The sequence below is a fragment of the Athalia rosae genome, chromosome 2, assembly GCF_917208135.1.
Source record: "Athalia rosae chromosome 2, iyAthRosa1.1, whole genome shotgun sequence".
Classification (NCBI taxonomy): domain Eukaryota; kingdom Metazoa; phylum Arthropoda; class Insecta; order Hymenoptera; family Athaliidae; genus Athalia; species Athalia rosae.
In genome coordinates, this window is record NC_064027.1 from 2,083,575 (window position 1) to 2,105,704 (window position 22,130).

The 22,130-nt window shown below is 42.4% G+C and overlaps 1 protein-coding gene across 2 annotated transcripts in view; it reads left to right on the forward strand.

Moving 5' to 3' along the window:
• The window catches only part of LOC105684062 (POU domain protein 2-like), an 89,401-nt gene extending 68,020 nt beyond the window's left edge, over positions 1-21,381 (forward strand). For both annotated transcript variants that reach the window (XM_048651009.1, XM_048651008.1), the window contains 5 exons: positions 1,778-1,840; positions 13,860-13,999; positions 14,914-15,270; positions 16,435-17,129; positions 17,312-21,381. In XM_048651009.1, coding sequence (XP_048506966.1) covers positions 1,778-1,840; positions 13,860-13,999; positions 14,914-15,270; positions 16,435-17,129; positions 17,312-17,633 — 1,577 coding nt within the window. In that variant the 3' untranslated portion in view covers positions 17,634-21,381. The remainder of the gene's footprint in view (positions 1-1,777; positions 1,841-13,859; positions 14,000-14,913; positions 15,271-16,434; positions 17,130-17,311) is intronic.
• Positions 21,382-22,130: the final 749 nt, after the last annotated feature.

Consider the following 22,130-nt stretch of genomic DNA (forward strand, 5'->3'; position numbering starts at 1 on the left):
TCCTCCTCCCGCTACTATCGCGACGGTCACTCGATATTCAAATAATCTATTTGCCGCGTCGAAGGGCTCGGGATCCCCCTGATCACCCCCTGTTGTTTTTTTTCTTTCTTTCTTCTATTCCGCATTCTCCGTCCTCTGTCCGCGAGTCCGTCCGTCTATCCGTCTCCCTTCCACCTTCGCTTCCTCGGAACGAGATGGGCGACGGGTAATTCGGAGATGAGATGACCGCCATACGTCACCGCGACGCCCAGCGTACGTCCACTACCGGTACCGCCCCGGGGGCCAAGCCACGACCCCCTGGGGGCTCGCAATTCCGACTGTATAGCCACCGACTCTATTACCCTCCGCGCCGTACCGAAAGGGCCCAAGATTATCCCTGCAGTAAGACTCGAGACGGGAGGACGATATGTGGGTACATGTGTGCCCGAAAAATGAGGCGACCGATTTTCGCCAAGAATGCGCCAAGACCGTCGGAATTCGGAGCTTCGGTCGTTTTTTTTTTTTAATTCGGTAGGAAAAACAACTCCGGGAAGCAAGGAGAACTTTGGGTATATTCGGCACGTCCGACTTGCCTCGGGTTTCCTCGGATCGTACGGGATACGCGAGACGTATTACCGTCGCCGTAACACCCGTACGACACTCGAGGGACTTTAGAATTCCTCGAGAAGCACGCTCTGCTCTACCCCTAAATATACATTATGTACCGTTCGGAAGAACGTTATCGTAACCAGCACCCCGAAAACTTTCGAACGTACGTTCGGAGAGAGACGCTCTTCCGCGTGGCTTCCTCCTCTTCGTTGTACAAGAGGACAGTTTGTCAAATCGTTGGAAAAAATTCCGCATCCCATTTCCTCGGACGAAAGGAAAAATCGTCAAAATTCATTAAAGCAGACGTAATATAATAAGGGCAGCTAAGTTCAAGTCCCGTAGAAGTGGTCAATCAGAGAGTATACCGAGCTCCGTACCGTACCGTAGGTACGATGCAGAATGAACTCGTGACTACAAATCGGAATTACACGGTAGAACCGGAAGTGGGAGTGACGCCGAGGCGCGCCCGCTCTTCCTCCTCTCTCCGCTCGGGTTTGCTTCCTCTTCCCTCCCTCCTCCTCTTATTCTTATACGTTACCCAATTTTTTCCTAATTTTTTTTTTATTAATATTGTTTTTTGTTTTTCTTCTCGTTTTACTCCTCGTTCCACGTCTCTTTCTCTCCGGTTACGAGAGATGCGCGTTTACGAGGAGCTAAATCTACCCGTTGATCGTTATTACTCTCATTACTGTCAACAAGCGCGGGACGTTTTCTCGACTGGCGGGGTATACGTGTACAGACGCCGCGCGGCTCGTTTGTACGTTGCGCACAGCCTAATTTTCACGATATATATACACGATATATACACCGTGGCGTATTATACTCCGCTCTATGCACACAGTGGCGAACACCGATACGGCGATATACACACACTCGCGAACTACTCCTCTAATGGATACCTAGAAGATAGAGAACATCATTCCGAGATCCGACCCCAGTAGCTGCCCCCTCTCTCTTCTGAACCAACTCAGAATTGCTACACTCCGCAATTCTGACTACATTAATTTACAACGGAATATAAGAAAGATTAATCCACTGTGAGAAATTATTAGGAAACAGTATTTTGCCAAGGGTATTACTTCCCGGCTCGGATTATATTGTGGTATGATACAAACGAAGATAATGTGTAATTTTAATACATCGAGACGCTGATTAATTTTCTATTTTTTTTTCCCCAACGTTGTTTCAGCCAGCGACGCCCTCGGGAGAATCGATAAGGAGCCCGAACCAGCATCCCCGCAATCCATAGACGGTCAGTATATTTTTCACCCTAGAGAAAAATAAAATTCGCTACGGTTTTGAAAATTTTCCAAAGTATTTCGCAACCTCTGAGAACTCTTTTCATCTCGTGACGTAGTCGGGACGCCGGTGATCCGCGTCGCGTATGTCCCCACGATGTCCGGCGCTCTGTCCATGTGGACAATTTTGTCGCGCGGTAACACGTGTCAGTCTTAAAACTGCTACGACTGCGAATTGTGGCCTAGCGCGAATAAGGAGAAACGCGGGAGATAAAAATAAATAAAAAAAAAAAAGAACGCAAGAGGGAAGACGGGAGGCGTGATCCACTCGTCAAAAAAATTTCGAAGACGTAGGCGAAAATTTTCGATTCGACGCGTCGAGGGAAACGCGTACGGTCCTCGTCGTCGCGACGCTTCGTTCCGAAAACCGAAGCGTGTTACGAAGCGAACAAAAAAAAAAAACAATTTTTCGTTCCCACTTTTTTGCCACGATTTTATTTGTTTCGTCCGCGAAATATTTCGCGAACGAAATTACAGATCTAGGTATGATATTATGGGGGGGGGGTAGGAGGAGTTCCTTCGGTTTTTAGAAAACTTGTCTGTGAGCTTAGAAAATAACATGTCCGGGTCGCGGAGTTTCGAGATTTTATACTTTTATACGCGTGCAACGGCCGAAGGACCTTAAACGAAATGACAAACTATTACGTCTGCTGCGGGGTCCGCGCGCATCAGCGGCAGCCAACGGCTTCGGTTCTGAAATGCGTGCCCGCCCGGAGCTCAAAGGCGTGTAATTCATTTTACGAGTTATTTTACCGAGAAAAATATTACCGGGGATGATCAAAGATGGAAATACGTGCGTATACTCCGCAGATACTCGGAGAGACGGAACGAACAGCTGGGGCCACGGGTTTTCAACGCAGTTCCAGAACCTCGAATCATTTTTGCGGTTTTTTTTGTTCCTACCCTCGGCTTTTTTTCCGTACATATTTTAGGGATGTGTACGAATTTCACAATTATTGAAGATGTATTTTTATCCGGCGCGTATGTGTGTCGAAAAAAAAAAGGAAAAAAATGGAAAAAAAAAAACAAAACAATTCGGGGTCTTCGTGAACTGTTAATTTTGGCACCGTGTAGGCCGGTCGTATTGTACGTGCTCGCGTACACACGGACACGCCGAAAGTACACGAGATCCTGCGGGGTGCCGGTGCAATGGGAGGAGACGGAGACGGTGCACCGGGGTATAGAAAAAGATGATGCAGGGTAGAGAGGATCACGAACCTGTATTTTACTTTATAGCATTTAGCGGTCGTTTGTTTTATTGCTATTAGCGTTCTTCAATTAGTAATTTCATTTTAATGTGTATTCCCTGAAGCGGCCCCCTCTACTTTAATTTTTTTTCATTATTCCTTTTTTTTCTTTTTCTTTTTTTTTTAACCCCGTCGCGGCTCACCGCAGATCCAGCAGCCGTCCAAAGATCGAAGGATCGCGGTAATATACGGTGCGAAATGCACCTCGTACTTATTTTTCGTCTTTCGTTTTTCATCTCTTGTCTTTTCATCTCGGATTTTAGTAGATCGTGACTCCGTATCCCATAGACGAAATACGCGTGGTCCGACGAACGGTGACTTTGCAAAGTTTAGTAAATATATATGAGAAGGTCGGAGGGAAAAGTACGAAGGTAAAAGAGAAGCGGGGGTAGAAATATTTTCTTCTTTTTTTTCATTTCAACCTCGTCTCTCGTCATTAGGAGTCATTAATATCACCGGGACTCTGTAATTTGACACAATTCCGATCGTCCCGATGCCATTCATCCGACCGTCGCGCTTTTTACTCGAGAAACTTTACCAGCCGTTCGCGAACGCCCGTTTTCATATTTTCTTACAACCGAAGCGAGCTGTAGTTTGAATATTTTCACCGTTCTATCGTCCGAAAAGAAAATACGATACGATCGTCTTTCGTTCGTCGTTTTCTTCCTTTACGGATCTCTTCATCGTCGATTGACTCTAACGAACACCGACGCCGCGGCCTAACAACGAAACCATATTCGATGTGGCAGGTGTTCCACACGCTCTTGGCATAACTAATTTTACCATTATAATATATTACGTGCAGATTGGAAAAAAAAAAAAAAAAAAAAATCCCCGTCGCGTACGGTCCGCGGTACAGCAGTCGATCGCTTATAATTTTTAACGATATCATTCGAGAGTGAAAAAATCAATCGGCGCCGTTCGCAGAGCTATGCTAAAAAATGTGTCCACTCTCGTCGAGAATATCGTGGCGCGCCTATAATCCATTCGATCGAACGACGGACGATACGCGTCGCGTAAGGCCGGTGCGGCGTGCGGTACGCCTATTTCATCGATCCGGGCGTAGGTCGCGGTCTCGCTCGGTGGTCGATCAATCCGTTTGGCATGCAAACGACGCGATAAACGGAGCGATCGCGGGCGTTCGTCGGAGCTATACGTGCCGCGCGACACGTCTTTGTAGCGCGGCAGTAGCAGCCAGCAGCAAGCAGCTCCTCCTCTCGTTGAATCGTGAGCGTCCCGCGCGCCGCGCGACTTTGTTATTCAAATTTCGTTGTTACGTGTAACCGGGAGAGCGAGTGGAGGGAAACGGGAGTTTTCGGGGAGCGATCGTCCCGGATCCCCCGTAGCTTCCCGATATTTCGATTGAAAAGAGTTGGCGACCGATCGAAACGATTTTCCCGCGGGTCGTCGACGCCGAAAGCACTCCCGATTCAGTTCGCCGGCTCTCGGAGAGGTATCGGGGAAAATTCAAATTTCGCATTCGAGAGCCGCGGGAGCCGCGTCGAGGTAGAACGAGACGCGAGGCGCGCTACGGCTTATCTCGGCTTTTAGGGGATCTACAGATTTTTATCGACGATATCCTCGAGCGCCCTCGAAACCACCACCACCCCCTCGCCCGTGCGAATACCGAATATGCTAATTCCTTAGCCCGAGTGCTCGAGAATACGGGCGCGAACGTATAGAGCGTTGAGCGCGTTTCTGACCACGGCCACTCTGCGAGGTCCTGCCCTTGAGGAACGATATGGACGCCCGATGCTCGTTCATTCGAATTCACGACCGATCTTTGTGTATATAAACGTTCGCGCGTCGCGTACGCCTGCATATTTTACCTATACATAGTAAAACGCTTGCGAAAAGTGGTCGACTTTTGAGTTTCGAATTGGGAGATTATCGTTTCACGCGATATTCCGCGACTCGAATTCGTATCTCGATTAGCCGACGTTAATTGACGACCGTCAATATTTATTGTAATTAAAACGTTCGATGTATAATTATTTGGTAGCTCGAATTCCGAAGGGTTTATTGCGCGGGGTATAAATTGAAGCGACGCGCGTGCAGAGTCGATCATCGTTCCCGCATTCGATCAATTAACCGCGGCGATACAGACGGTATTTCTCGTTCTTCCCAATAAACGGATGAAATATAGCGTGTATTCCACTATAAACAAAAGGGGGGGGGGGGGGTTTGATAATCGAGGCTATAAATCGAGATGTGTGGGTGCGTTTTTTTCCACACATTACACACGACGCTTGATTCTTCTACGCCGCAGAATTATGGGGGATATAATTTTAAACGATTCTACCGCACGGCTAATTATTATATACCTATACGTATTTTATTTATACGTACAGTCTCTCCATTATAATCGCTTTATGCTCCCTGCACCTACCTATACCTACGTATAACGTATTCCGTATAAGCAGCATTTTAATTACTGGGTTATTATAATTTCCTCTTCATTCAAATATCAATTAGTATAGCAGCTCCTTTTGAGTTCGATTTGCCTCACGATTCTCCAATTCACACACGTACGCACACGTCTGTCTTTCGACGGAGATCGTTCGGAACTGATTAAAAAATTAAAAAAACTAAAAACAAAAAGGAATTCCGAATGGATTACGGGACTTTCAAGGGGACACACGCATACGCGGGGGTATAAAATACACGTGTGTACACAACGTATAAACTGACAAGGATCTCGCTAGTCATCAGCCTGTTGCAGTTGCAGGGGGTTCACTCCCCCGGTTATACGTAACGGGACCAGTTGTTGAACGTAGAAAAAAATGTGGGTGGGAAAAAACAAAAAAAAAACCGAGGGAAGAGAGAAGGGAAGAAAGCGAGAAGGGAAGGAAGGAGGGAATAAAATAGAAAAAGAAAAAAATAAAATGAAAAGCAACGCGCGGAGGGGCTGCGCTGCCCCTCGACGTCTCCGCGACGCCCCCCCCCCCCCATGCGTTCGACGTCATCCGGGCGGCGCGTGCTGCCCGTTCAGATAACGGGGTGCTAATTGATTATAATATCCGAACGGGAAGCTCTCTCAGGAAGGGTGAAGATCGTATCTGAATATTACGTACGCCGCACCACCGTTTTAATATCGCCGGTAACTCGGCATCGGCGTTTACGCGCCTCGTGCCCCCGAGAATCGCTCACTTCCGGTTCATTTATTGTACACTCGTTCACTTTGTTATAGTTAGTTACCTATACGCACCGAACACCTGCGGCGCGTGTACAACGTACCTATTACGATAGCCGTGGATAATCGCAAAGTAGAGATTTTACACGCGACTCGAACATCGCGCGACCGGCGCGGCGCCCCGTTTTCGTTGCTCGGAAGAAAAATTTCAGTTGGCAAAATTTATCGTTTAGTCGCGATGAAAAAAAATCGTCGATTATTCAGATATTTATTTTTGTTACTTCCCCAAGGACTCGGCCGATATTTTACGAACGTGCAAAGCGTCGCCGTATATCTGTTTTCTCTATAGTAATTTCGACGCAATTACGTTCGTCTAGACGATCTCCGTGGATCTCGTGAGATAACAATTACACGAATTTAAGTAGGATCTGGACCGGTAGTAGGTATGGGTCCCCGCCGGCATCCGTTCGTCTAATAGTAGACAATACACGATCCCTTCTGATCCTTTCCCAGTAGGAACTTAAAACCATTCAGGGAAACTGAATGTAAAACTACAAAAAATCATCAAACCTTCCTGTATAATATTTGCCGGTGCTGCATGCCGCGCCGCCGCACATTATAATAACACAACGAATTTAATTTCATCTTACCCAGCACGTGATTATTTACCGCCTTTTCCCACATATCGTATGCAACTCCCATACCGCGTCCGAACTGTGAAACCCCAAAATTAATCCCTCTGCGAAATAGTGAAAATAAAATTATTCGCACCCGCGCATGTGTTTCTTTCTCGAAAATCAGCGGCGGACGAAAAAAGACAACCACTCGCACGCCGGTTGGTTCGTTTTTTTTTTTCTGCTTTTTGCTCTTCGTAACGAGAGATGGGAGAAGAAAGATAGTATTTTTACGGAACGTTGAGCTGCACCCCGCAGTGAGAGAATCCTTAGCTGGAAAGCTCTGCCTGAAAATTACGTTACATGACGTTATGTTATAGGAAGTTGAAAACTCGTGTACAGTTTGTCGAATAACCCTGTATGATACAACGTGAAGGTGTATACACACATATGTATACGTATAGGAGAGAAGACGAACCGCCGTACGAGGGTGTAGAGGGTGGTAAAAATGGGGGGGAAGGTTAAGTTGCCGGATAACTCGAGTGTGAAATACCCTCGGCTTATCGAACCCCCGCAGTGCTTTTTTATATTATAAAACGCGATCGGACGTCACCGTCGATAGTCGCGTGTTTCTTCAACCTCCATTCATCACCGGGCTAACCCACTCCGCAGGCAGCGGCGGGCAGCAAACCGACGATCATTGACCAGAAATAACCGACCACCACTCGACGCGGCCCCGGATCGCACACCTAATATTATTATACCCGCTACCACTCGTCGTTTCACAAGCGAACACCTCTGTACGTAACGCTATCTTGTCTATGCAGCTCGCGGATATATTCTTCGTCTCCGTTGTATTTTCACTTTCGACGATTAGGTCGGTCGCAAAATCTTGACGAATAGAAATACGTAGGGTATATAATGAGGAAAAAAAAATTTTCGAAATTGTGAAAAAATTTTTTTGCCGAGCTTTCCAGGAATATTATCACACATCGCCCGCGGGAATAGAATCCTAGGGGGTCCTGCAGGAGTCGGCTCGGGCTATATGCATGCACGTATACGTATGTACGTATGTATATATACGTGCGATATATATATATAGGGAGTTTTTGACGCGTATGACGCGAGGAAGCGTCGTGACCGGCTTACCAACTCTGGCAATCACTGTCCGCCGGTACGTTGGACGAATTTCAAATTTCTTCATATTCAAATAACCACCACCACCACCCCGAACATCGCTCTATCCGCATCCCTCTGCGACCCCTGCTTTATAAATATAGGCCGAATCTCCCGATATTCTATCGAAGTTTTTCGTCACTTTGCCGCATCGACCGACACGACGTGGACGAAAGAAAAAAAAGATTAATCTCATCGCAAATCTCATACCGATGCAATCGATCCTCGTAACCGACGTAAGAGACAGTCGCTGAGTCGGGAGTCGCGCTGAATTTGTCGTTTCTTAAAATAAAGGAGGAACTTTATATCCAATTAGAACTCGAATAGACCAAGTTTCGGGCCAAGATTTCGAATTGAAAATGAAGAAGAAAAGGAAAGAATCGCTGCCTCGACCTCAGCGGGTAAATACATACGGTATATACCCTATCTATGTGTTCACATAAAACGATCTATATACCGTAGAGAGGAGATGAGGATAAGAAGCAAAAGCGTCGGTGGTCTCGGTCAGTATTCTCGGCCAATGCGCGGCTCTCTCTCACCATACATCAATGCCAACCCCCGACCAGCCAAGGGTGCAAATTCTAAATTGACCCGATCTATGCCTGCAGCAGCACCGCCGCTGTATACCGCCAAACGGATCTGCTGCTGCCTTCGGGCTCTGTGTGTGTGTGTATCCCGTACGTGTACGGGTATGCCTACTACAGGGAACCAACCGTTCGCCGAACCACCGACTCATACCTCATCTTATATGCATAGCCTCGTTTCCTTATCGGAAATTTACTGCGGAGATTCTGTGACAACTGGATCATAATATAAAACGCCCCGCACGATCTCCGATACCGGCGCGCTTACGTTTCCACGTGCGAGTTTCTTGGTCGTTCGAAAGAGTGAGAAAGAGATGGACGCGAGTGGGTAGAGAGAGAGAGAGAGAGAGAGAGAGGGAAGGAGATGGTCTTTTCTTGCAATCCGTACCGATGACGCGTTCGATCGTTTACATCTTTCCGTCTCACTTTTTTTCCATCCTTCCCTTCTCCCGCTTTCAACGCACCCTTTATTGCTCGATAGGAGGCAAGTCCGGGCGACGCGTGCGGCTGCTCGGCGGAGAACACCGGGAAAAGGTGAATCGAATAGTCGACGGGTTGCTACGCTCCTCTGCAGCAGCCTGCTGCAGTCAACCTGGCACGCGACTAAAACCCCCGTTTATACCGTTAGTTGCTTCTGCTTCTGCTGCCTCTCCCGACGCTGTATATACCATACACTATATACTCCTGGTGCAGTTCTTCTTCTATACATATACGTATATACTAGCTGCACATCACGATGTTTCTTCTCATCAGCAGCACATTCCCTTAATACCATCGTATACATTATATTTCCAACTCCCTCTAATTTCTCCCTTCATCAAACACCTCATCTGCACCAATATCGGCTTCATCTATTCGTTAACTACCCCTCCGCCCTTCCCTCTTCTTTCCTCTATAGGCACGAGCTAGGATGTTCCGTTATTTCTCATTATATACATATGTGAAACGGGGTGAAATGAAGTTCGTATATAACGACGTTCGCTATAGTTCACAACATTTGGAACTCGATCAGCTTCTTTTTATCTTTTTTTTTTTTTCCAAACTCCGACATGTAACGCCAACGTATTTCAGCGAATCGATCGATTTTCGATTTTGAATTTTTAGTTGTATGCCGACTGCGATACAATGTGAAATGTTTTTTTTTTTTTCGGGGTGGAGAGAATCTCTAGGTTTTTTTTCGGTCGTTTCACTCCCATTAAAAAAATAGGACTGCTGGTAAAACCGCGATGGCGGCTCAGATGGGGATGTACGTGGCGTTTTACACAGAGATATACACTACGCTGTATACCTATATCAGACCGCAGTAATGTGTGAAATTATGTCGAATTCTCGTGGTATATTTTTTTTCCTTTTTCTAGTTTTTTTTTTTTTCTCTCTCCCCGCGTGGCACTTTTGAAATTTTGTGCGAAGGTGTTCGGCGTCGGTGTGGCACGGCGTAAGGGCGACACAATGGCGAAACCAAACGGTGCAGCACCGCGCTGTGGCATCTGCTTCGTCGATCGCTCGCGCAGCCGCAAGTTTCGCTCGTTTCTCGTACTCGATTTATTTTCGTGTTCTTACCGCTACCAGCGCAACGATGACGCTGGTGTTATACCTACGCTACGTTTTCAATCGCTTGAGTATACCTAGTTTTTTTTTTTTTTTTTCTTTTTTCGATTTTCTTCAAACATGAATTATGCGCCCCTTTTGAATATCGGAATCCCGTGTAGGTGGATATTATAGAGATACGGGGGCGTATGGGACTCGGGGTGAGGGGAGGGTCGCTGTGTCAACCGAAAGTTACGATTTTATTAGCCTCCGTAAGCTCGCGTCGCATTAGAAAAACCACTTCCTGAATATCTGCCATACCTGTGACACGCTGTAGCCAAAGAAAAAAAAAAAAAAAGGAAGAAGAATACAAATATGCGTTTGTGGGACCGAAAACTTTTTCGGGAAAAAAAACTTATTCACCTGAATCGGATACATATGTATAATTGATACAGGTATACCTATATGTATACGTGTAATATAAAGGCTGGAGATCGCCAGCGAAACGACGAAAAGCGTGGTGAAAAAAAAAAATCCAAAAAGAGACCCAATGGATTCGGAAAAGTTGCAGCAAAAAAACAAGACAGAATAAAAGAGGAACCTACTGTCGGTCAGTCGGTCGGGTTCGGGGCGAAAGGATCACGATTTTATGTTTTCGGGGGCGAGGGATGACCGGGTCTCGGGGTGAGACCGTGAAATTAGCCACGGGCGTGAAAATGAAAATTTTCATCCGTCTGTACGTAACCCGGCCGCGCATACGGTGTGTTTTATTCCAAAAATGGGAAAGTGAAAGGGAAAACCGTACCTGTATGAAGAAAGAGGAAAATTCGAGTCGATCAAAAAAATACGTTAGATCTATTTTACATCCCCTCTTTGACGCGTCGGAATCTCAAACGTCGAAACGTGATAGCGAAGATTCTATTGGCTGGAGAGGAGAGAAAAAATGAAACCTAACGTTTTTTCTCTCCGACAGCGTGAGGAGGGAATAGAATTAGAAAAATAAAAAAAACCGTTGCATCGTCGTAAGCGCGACGCAATTTACTCAACGTTCGTAACCGTCGTTTTAAAATCGGTCTTCTAATAGCAAAAAGCCCGATCGGAATAAATCTTTCCAAAGAGAATGAAGACGATGGAAGAAAAAAAACGAATCCTCTAACCGTTTTCAACGGTTTTTCAAAACCTCGTACATATACCCAAATATTCGTCTCTCGGTGTGCAGGGTGTATGAGAATTTCCAAAAAAGGGTGTATATAAAATCGCAGTTGTAACGTATTATGTACGTTAAACATCGCTCACCCTTCTCCGTAAGCGAAACGAGAGAACGGAAAGGTAGTAAAAAAAAAAAGAACGAAAAAACTGAGATTTCGTAGTGTCTGGTCAGAATCGAGGGACTCGCTTGCGCATGCGATGAATTACGCGTAAGAAAAAGGACGAATTTTCCCCTGAAAAAAATTTTACGCACATACGAAGAGAAAAAAAGCGAAACTCCCGGATTTACCCAATTCTCACGGAATGGGGAAATACGTATAGGTATACACGCACGCACGGGGGAAAAATAAATAAAAATAACGTACGTTACCGTAATTCTAAAAAGGTGCAGCGCGCTTGTGATGCAAATTTGTTAAGGGGGGACGAGACAGGGAATCCCGGGGAAACGTTACCTGCTCTCCCGCGATCCCTACTGGTGCAGAATTATTAAGAAACTCGGAAAATGCGTAACCGGTCCTTCTTCCATCAACCTATACCCTAACTACACATCCACCTCAACCACGTTATACCTTGTCGCTCGACCGACTCATTCAAACATATATTCCGATACATACATGTATAGTTAATGCACTTTTCGGAAATATACCTGCACAACTGTGCTCTGGAGGGTAGACGCATTTTTTCCTCTCTTTCTTTACTTTTTTTTTTTTTTTTTTACCATTTTCGAGGGAATCTGCCAGGTAGGAAGCAGTAGAGAAAGAAGTAAAAAAAAAACGAAAAAAATTCTAGAAGAATACACGGATGTTGCCCCAAAACCGTGCGAGTTGGTCTCCTCAGATTCTGCAGCCTCCTGCTAAAAGACCCTCGATTCTCTCTCCTCTTCATCTCCTTTACTGAACATACATTATACGTTGCATAACCTTCCTCTGCGACGCTGCGAATCGTTTGAATAATTTTTACCTGTCGACGTATTTTGCAACTCGCGAATTCACGTGTGCGTTATACGGCGTCTAGGGCCACGATGTATAATTTATTCATATTTCATCGTGCGATTGTTCAAAGATACTTTCATTATAGTGTCGGGACACGTGCAGCGCAAAAGCCTCCTTATATATATTTATATATATTGGAATAAATTATCGTTAATCGATTACGCGCGTTTTCATAACGATTTTTAAAGAGGCAATTTTTCTTTCTCGCTTTCAAGCTTTTCAGACCGTTTCGCTGCACAGCGACGTGGCCACCCATCGATAATTATATCTGTCAATATGAAGTAACGGTTTCAGCCCTTCGCCCTATAGCTTTTCGTTTTTTCGCGCGCGAAACCTTTCGTTTCACCATATTTAATATCCAGTTACCATGCGGACGTACATATGTACACGAGAAAAAAGCGTACATACACACATATAATGTGTCGGACATAATTTTTACCTATGCCGATGTATGGCGCGGCAAAGTTGTGTGTATCGAATACGTGAAAAAAAATTATATGTATATAAAAATGAAAATCCGGCATTGCAGCTAGCGGTATAACGAATGAGAGGAGGGACCTTGGCGATGATGGATGTTTGAAGGGTTGTTTTTTAAGGGTAGAAAACCGGGGAGAGGGTCTAATCGCATTGCGCGATCTAAAGGGTTCGCTGTTACATCCGACCAATGGGGTTTCGCCCTGGATCATCCGGACCTCCGCCAATCACGGCACTTTTTTTCAACCGCCGAGGAGCGCGGCAGGCCCCATGGAAGGGGGATATTTACAGGGGTGGGGGTAAGGGCGCCCTTAGGGCCAAAGCCGCGCTCAGATGCAACCTTGCGTCATACCCTCAATCGGGCGAAGCACGCCATACGAACCGCACCGCGTCGACGACGGTCACCCGATATATAAAAACAAAAAAAAAGTCGTCCTTCCAACCGGTCATTTAAAAAAGCATCGACGAAAAAAAAAAAGAGTTTCAGTTCGGTGACATGTTTTTTTATTGTTTGATTAACTGCTTGATTTGAAACAGTGTCGTTTGCACATGTAGTCGTCAGTAATTGCCACTTCTTTTCGCCAAATTATTCGTTAATGATTTTAAAAAAGGAAAGGAGTTCTGAATGACTCTTCGGGGGGGGTGGTGGTTGATTTTTTCCTTAACTCGGTGCTCGGGTCAGCTGCAGTGCGTGAATCAAAACAAATGTGGAGTTGATGAAAATCTAGGAACGGGGGTGTGAAGGTGGAGGATTTTGGAAAATGGTTTTCTTGGAAGATCCAAGGATGATTTTTACCGATATTCGTATGCATGCGACGAGCACACCGACCCACACGCCCAAACACAATTCCACACGTTATCGACGGAAGTTCAGAGCGCAAAACAACAACGACTGTACGCAATCATATATCATATTCGTATACATCCATTCCTATCGTAATGCGGATGAAAAAAAAAAAAATTGTCGAAAAAGTTCACCAAAATATCCAGCTTGAATATCGGCTTCGTTGTTCGCAGATGCCGATCTTCACGGGGATGTCGACGGACCGGACCTCAGCGGAGATGACCGGAGCATCGGTAGCGACATTCGAGATGCTCAGGAATCGGCGAATCTTGATCACGATTCCATGGACTCCGACCGGGAAGCCCTCAACCTGGTGAGTCATTCATTTTCCAGGATATCACATGAAATTCAGGACGAAAGTGAACTCGAGGATAACGGGGAATGATCCGTCGATCTTCTTCGATCTCTTTGTTCCCGATACAGGTGTTTGCGTACACGTGAGACACGGAATGAGGAAATCGGTACATTTCTGGTTTTCGAAAAAAATCCACAAATCCGAATAAGTTCTTCGCGCTTTTCAACCCCCGATATAATATACGGATGTCAGGTGGAATAATAATAACACCGGGTGTAGTACAGAGCGTTCGTGGGATACGATTGTTCGATTGAAGGATCTTGCAGTTGGACGTGCGCGATCGTACAACTACCATATACTCCGACGTAATTATATTAAGTATACGGAACACCTTCGCGAGTTGTAATAACGAGTAATTTTAGAAAACCGAATGTGCTCAGAATGTAGACGTAATATACATTATGAGCACCTTGTAAATTACCACGCGGACTCTGATTAGTTTCCAACGGATTACTGTTGTTGTTACCGTTGCTTTTGTTATCAGTGCCGATTCAACGAAGAGCGGAAAAACGGTCCCCCTTTCAATCTTGGTTTCTGTAATCTTACGTGATCATTCGATCGGCGCGATCGTTACGTTCAACATTCGATATTTGTTTTTTTTTTTTGTAGAAAACCGGATAATTTCGTGTGTATCTTCCTGCCCTTGAGTTACCTATTTAAAAAATATACACAACATTATACCCACAGAGCCCCAATATTTGCCGAATAAACAAATTCAGAACAAAAGCAAACAGCCTGTACCAACGCGCGCCTTCTCTGCGTAATATTAATCTTGAAAATATGAGCCTTTTCTCTAACGTAGAAAAACTGAAAGATAAAAATTTCGAGCTCGAGGTCCTTTTTGTAATTGGGAAATTCCGCGTGTCCTAAAGGTCACGGACGTCTCGCAACGCAACAGCAGCGGAGGTACCAGCGGCAGCGCGTCATCCCCGAGTTCCGGGGTCAGCAGTCAGCTGACCGGAAGTCACGCGGGTACCAATGTGAACAATGGTACCCACGGTGGAAATTCTCAAGCGGCGTTGGCGGCCCAACTCGTAGGACAGCAACTACTGATGCACAATTCCTTCGGGGCGTTAAGCTCGCAAGAAATTCAAGCGCTCGCTTCAACGCTCCAACAACAACAGCACACGCTTCAACAGCAGCTACAACAATTCGCTCTTTTTCAACAAGCGAATCCGGCGGCGGCGGGACAACTTCCGGCACAAGCGCAATTCTTCTTGAGAAATCAGGTAAAGTTTAGCGAAATTCTGAAATCAGAGACTTACGCGCTTCATTCTACTATACTCTTTACACATGCTCCGAAGTTCCGAAAGGGGTTGGTTTATGGCTCGGGTCTCCGATATAACATAAAACCCTCGAGATTCTCGAGGACGTTTCTCTAGTTTCACTTGTTGTCTTTTCCGGGTTTTCTAAGAAACGTAACTAGAAAAAAAAAAAAAAAAAAAAAAAAAAAAATGGTTCGACGCGTGGCGAGGGATCGTCGAGAAACTCTTTCCGGGTCTAATATACCAACCCTTTTTTTTTTTTGTGCAACATTTTTTTCTCCTCGATCGTTTCGCCCTTCTTGTTCGTTCGTCTTTATTAAGTATTACGTGTATTGTCGGTGGCACGGTGCACGCGTATAATTCAATGGTTATGCAGCGTAGGTACAATAAAAGGTTCCGAATATAAGGGATGATCCACACCTCCTTCAGGTCTCGTGCCGCCGCAGGCCGTACCTCCATTTTTTAACCCACCCCTCTAAGATCGAAGGGTTACGTCCTTCCCCGTGCGCGTTATATAAGAAATCTCTTTGAACAAACGCGCAACACGTTCTTGCCACGTGACCTTAAGGGCTCAAGGGCTTGAGTCCGCCTCTTCTTAATACCTTCCGAAATTCCGAGCTACACGGCAGCGGTGGCAAAAGGGGGAAAAGGATTCCGATCAAGGGTTCTTCGCCGGCACCCTTTTAGACTTTTTAAAATATCTAAAACGCCTCTCCAGTGCCGTGTGTATGTATACCTGTACCGAAGTTTTGTTGTCTCAACGACACGCGACTCTTTTTCAATTCTCAGAATATTACCGAGGAATAATAAAAAATGGCTACCGCACTATCTGCCACGTGACACGAGCAACCCTTGCATTATTTCCATTCAACAAAGAACCCTCCTCAGATCACGTGTAAAATGCGAATCGAACTATCGCAAAATATATTTATATTGAGCCGCGTATACCTGCAGAAGCTCTTCGGAGAAGAATGCATTGTAGAAAATTTACGTCCCATACAATTTCATTGCACAATGCAGATCGCGAAAACAGATTTTTCGAGGGATGCAGGTGTCTGATACAATTCAGGGTGGTTTTATTCATCGTTCGAAAATCCTCTCTAAAAAATGTTCAATATTCGATTTCAGGTGCAGCAGGCTGTAGCTCAGGCCGCGCAACAGTTGCAGGCGTTACAAAAGCAGCAAACGTTGCAGAGTTCCGGGGGCAGCGGAGGCGGAGGAGGAGGGGGAGGAGGAGGAGGAGGAGTAACGGGAAGCAGTGTTGAAGGAGGAGGTGGTGGAGGTGGAAGCGTGAGAAGTATGGGCCAGCAGAGATCGCCTCCTCCACCGGGAACCCCGCCAGCGGTAAAACCACCCCCGACGAGACTGGAACCGTCGCCCGAAGAAACGACGGACCTCGAAGAGCTTGAACAATTCGCTAAGACGTTCAAACAGCGGAGAATAAAGTTGGGTTTTACCCAAGGTGACGTCGGTCTAGCTATGGGAAAATTATACGGGAATGATTTTTCGCAAACGACTATATCGAGGTTCGAAGCGTTGAATTTATCCTTCAAAAATATGTGCAAGCTTAAACCTCTACTACAAAAATGGCTAGAAGACGCTGACAATTCGCTTAATAATCCTAATTCATTATCGAATCCTTTAACTACACCCGAAGCGATCGGGAGACGAAGGAAGAAAAGGACGTCCATTGAAACTAGTGTACGTGTAGCCCTCGAAAAAGCTTTCCTACAAAATCCTAAACCTACCTCAGAAGAGATCACCATGCTAGCCGACAGTCTTGCCATGGAAAAGGAAGTCGTTCGCGTATGGTTCTGTAACAGGTAAATAAAATTCTACGATATCAGTTGACACGATAGAATATCGATGAAAATTCAACTGTTCTCAAGATACTCGAGTCCTCAATTAGAAGAATTATCTCCCCTGTGGTTCTCGATGGTTGTTAAACAATTGATGCGAAGAGACAGGAGCGACTTTATCATTATCGAACTGTTTTCCGTTGCAGGCGACAAAAGGAGAAGCGGATAAATCCACCGACGGCTGCGATGGGAAGTCCTACCATGGCGTCTCCGGCACCTTCGGTATTCGCATCCCTTGCGGGTTCCATGTCAGGTAGTCCTTTAGCCCTTACGACCCACGCGACGACACACGTAGGTTCCCACCCCCACCAACATTCCCATTCCCATTCCCTCACCCACTCGCAACACACGACACACGGTCATTCCACGGGTCACGGGAATTCATCCCTTGGATCGCCCCTGCCGCTTGCTTTGGTTGCTACTGCGGGTGGCAGTTATCATACGACCGGTTCAAAGACTCACGAGTGACATCAGCCCTCCCAGGCGGAGGACGCTCTCTATAATTCTCACCAACCCAGAAGTCAACAATCCGCTCACGTTCACCCTCACCAGAATCACGTCAACAACAGTCATCATCATCAACAGCAACAACATCATCATCATCATCAGCAACAGCAACAGCAACAACGACGCTTGTGCAATCTCACAGAGTTTTATCACTAAATTACTAACTACTACTACTACTACTTACTACTACTTACTACTTACTACTACTACTACTACTACCACTACTACTACTACTACTACTATTTGCTGATGCTATTAACGGACATGCGACGACGTGTACGACCGATACAATCGGTTCGAAAATTATTTAAAGTCACACAAGAAGTGCGAGAAACGGGGGAAGTTAAGGAGGAATGAGAGGAGGAAAAATGAAGTGTCCAAGACGCGGATGAGCGGAGCGTTTTAATGAACGACATAAGACGGTACAACCTTACAACATATTACTACTTATTTGGTCGACGGTCGTCAGCGGTTAGAGGAATTTAGAGATAAAAAAGGTACAGGTAGGGGACTAAACCGAATTGTGGGGGTATAGAGCTAGTCCGTTCTTCGTATTACTATACATTTATTATTAATTATTAATTATAAAGACATACATATATTATCTATTATGTATTTGAAAGACTTTTCAGAATTTAGTTGAGGATACGCATATATACATATAGAAATTTCATTGTAAATATAGTCGTAACATCATACACATGTAGGAAAAATTTCGCAATCAATATAATTAATTAGCGGGAGAATTATTATCATCACCATCGTCATTATTACTATTATTAATTATTATTATCGTTATTTTATAATAATTATAATTATTACTATTATTATTATTGTTGTAGAAGTTTTGAAACCGACATTCATTAGGACATTAAAACATCGTAACATGTACATTAATTTTCTCGGATCAGTAAGTAGGACTTGCAGCTGAACCCCAATTAAAAGAAACAAAAATGTTAATAATAACACAAACGTTCCGAACGAGAAAACAAAAAATCTTTTCAACGGATTTTTGTAGTCTTGTTTGTTCTGTGAAAACGTTGTTGACGTATAGTGATGATTTATACTATTTAAAATTAGTTCATATATTTTTTGGGGCTCAGTTCGTAATTCTTTATCAAGAAGACTTTTTTGAGGCGAGTTTGAGGAATATTTTTTTTTTTTTTTTTTTAACATGAGACGCAGGCCGTAATTATTCGTGCACACATAATAGGATTTGAAACGAATTGATTGAATTTTCCATCAAATTCAATGAGATTATTTAATAGGTATGATTTTACAGGAAAAAGTAATGATGAAAGTTATAACCAAAGATAGAAAAAAGCGATGATGCGATTACAAAATGAACAATTTGCATCTGAAATCTGTTTTTGAAGTGGGTCAATGATTCGATCATGTTAAAATGAGTATATTTGTACATATAAGTAAGGTTCATAGTCGTGCAGGTTCCCTTATATGAATGCGTAATATAACATTGCAAACGTTATATTGTAAATTACGGTTGCGAATCACAATTAACCAGTTTACGATTCAGTTTTAGATAAGGCATGAGAAACGACATGAATATCATACCCGATATATGTAACTATATACCTATAATTGATTCATTTATTTACTCTGACTTTTTTAGTGTCGCGGATCGGTAATCGCTAATAAACACACTCGACGCGATGCGATCACGCTAGATAAGATAAGATCACTGTAAATTTTATTTTTTCTTTTCCAATTAGTTTTTTTTCAACTGACTTTGTTAGTTTTTTTTCCGTAGCGCATGTCTTGATTGAAAATAAGTGCGATTTTTTACAGAGAAAAATTGCTAACTAGTCACCAGCAAATAAATATCAGTTTAACATTTATTTGGTGGTGGGTTCAGTCTGACAATGAATACGGATTTTGAATAATAGAGTAACCAAACGGATGAACGGAAGAATTGAATTGGAGAAAAAAAAAAAAAAAATCAAACGTAAGAAATATATAGAAAATTTGAATGAGAATCTTCTTATCGCAATCGCTAAACGTACGTGACGAATGTTTTTACGTCTTCGCTGTTTCGAGTGTCGCATATCTAATTGTACTTTGATTATAAATAAACTTATTGTTAGATATACATATTACGTACTATACTAAAGGTGCTTACGATCATTGCACATCGTTGATTTCTCGGTATTCATCCTCTGATTATTAATCATTCAGTATTCTTATTGATCACCGCATAATATTAATATGATATATAGAGTTATGTATATTCGAAACTTGACACAGTGACGCATGGACGAATAAAATACGTCACGTACTTTAGAAAGATATCTACACATATAGCGTGTGGTTTCCATCGACGTGAGTCGAGAAACCAAATCGCTATAATCAACTGCATAATGTGTAAAAATTTATTTATTATCCGCTACAATTAACTCAATTCGGTCGAATGATTAATTGCTTGATCTACCTATACGTTGTAATTTCATCAACCATACTAGACCTATTTCACCGTATGTAAATTGAAAAAAAATAATTAGAAAAACCAACTAAATTGAAATGAACAAAAATATTAATCGTACATTCGCTAGTCATCTCATACAATATACGAGAACAAAAAAATAATAACAACGATACAAACTATATTAAACAAAAATCATCTGTGCACGAAATATCGCTGATTACAAAAGATTTTTTTCCCTTAAATAAACTTCAAATTCGCCTGTACTCATTCCAAAGTAATTTATTTCAATTTTCCTTAGAAGTTCTCTTCAATTTTTTTTTTTTTATCTTCGTATTCTCTAATTTAATTTTATGTTTCTCTTTATTTGAAAAAAATTGGTTGTATGTTACGAATGATATTGCGGATATTTTCGCATGTACTTTAACTAAATTATAATTTTTGTTTACAGATAGGTATGTATGTATGTCCGTACATGTATATTACACTGGTCGCGCAATATGTAAATACACGAGTGTGTATAATGCATCATATTTATATGTATACGTATAGTTATGTACGTATCATGTGTTTCTATAAACGAGAACTACATATATCACATTATTACTTTAGGTGTAAGCATTGAGTATACATTATATTACATGATACAATTATGATAATCGTAATAATAACAATAATAACAAAAACAACAACAACAATAATAATAATAATAATAATAATATTACAACACATGTATTGTAAATAGTAGGATATTCAAAATAATAATAATTATAATAATATATTAGGAATAATAATTTTCAATATCGATAATTGAGACGTGATGTAACGATCGTCATCGAGACGTGCGGACAAAAACATCAAAACAATTGAAAGAAAATTTTTAATCAAAATTGACAGAAGAACCTATGGATATACATACATATAATTACATATTATAATTATATAATATTAATTATTGTATACAATGGGAGATTTTTTATAGCACAAAAAAAAACGAGAGAAAGAAACAATGAAAATCAATAAAATCATGTCGAATGATTTAATAATGATAACATTACAAATAACATAAGTAATAATAATAATAATAACGATAATAATATTAATAATAATAACATAAACAACGGTGTACATATATACGTGCGTGCGTGCGTGAATCGAATCGAAGATGTGGACCAAGTATAAATATGTAAACGCAAAGTAAGAAAAAAACAAAAACAAAAAGTTCCTAATTATCGCATCGGCACTTGACATGCGTAATAATAATTAAATAAATAAATGTGTGCGTATTACAGATTAAAGGGAGGGGGGAAAAAATGAACACACAAGAATCATAACACGGTCGCCGTGATCGTTAAAAAAAACTTTGAAGAAACGTGCTAGTATATTATTATTGTTACCGACCATTATTATTATTATTATTGTTATTATGGTTATTATTAGATTTTTGTTTATTATTATTATTATCATCATCATCATCGCCATTATTATTACTATAATGATTATTATTAATTTCACTATCATCGTTATAATTCAATTATTATTATCATTATGGTTATTATTATTATTATTATTATTATTTTGATGTTCACTATTGTGTATTGTATAGGTATACTTTACTGTTGCAGTATCGATATACGACTGACAATGAGCGTGAAAAGTATTGTTTGCAGATATTTTAGAAAAATTACTAATTGATGAAAGAATGACCGTATTTGGTCCCCACAATTATAACTAACTAGGAACGATACCCCGTAAATAGTTGAAAATTTATTAATATTAAAATTAATATTATTATTTCTATTATTATTATTATCATTATTACTATTACTATTATCATTATTTCATTATATTTGATTTCTATTATTTTAAATAAAATATTACAGATATTTCCGTTGATCGTTATGTTCTTTTATACAACCACACTCACACATACGTACTCGTGATTATATGATTTACATATACATATAATCGATATCCCAATCGTTTTTATCCATCGTTTGGCAATCCGTACATATATGTGA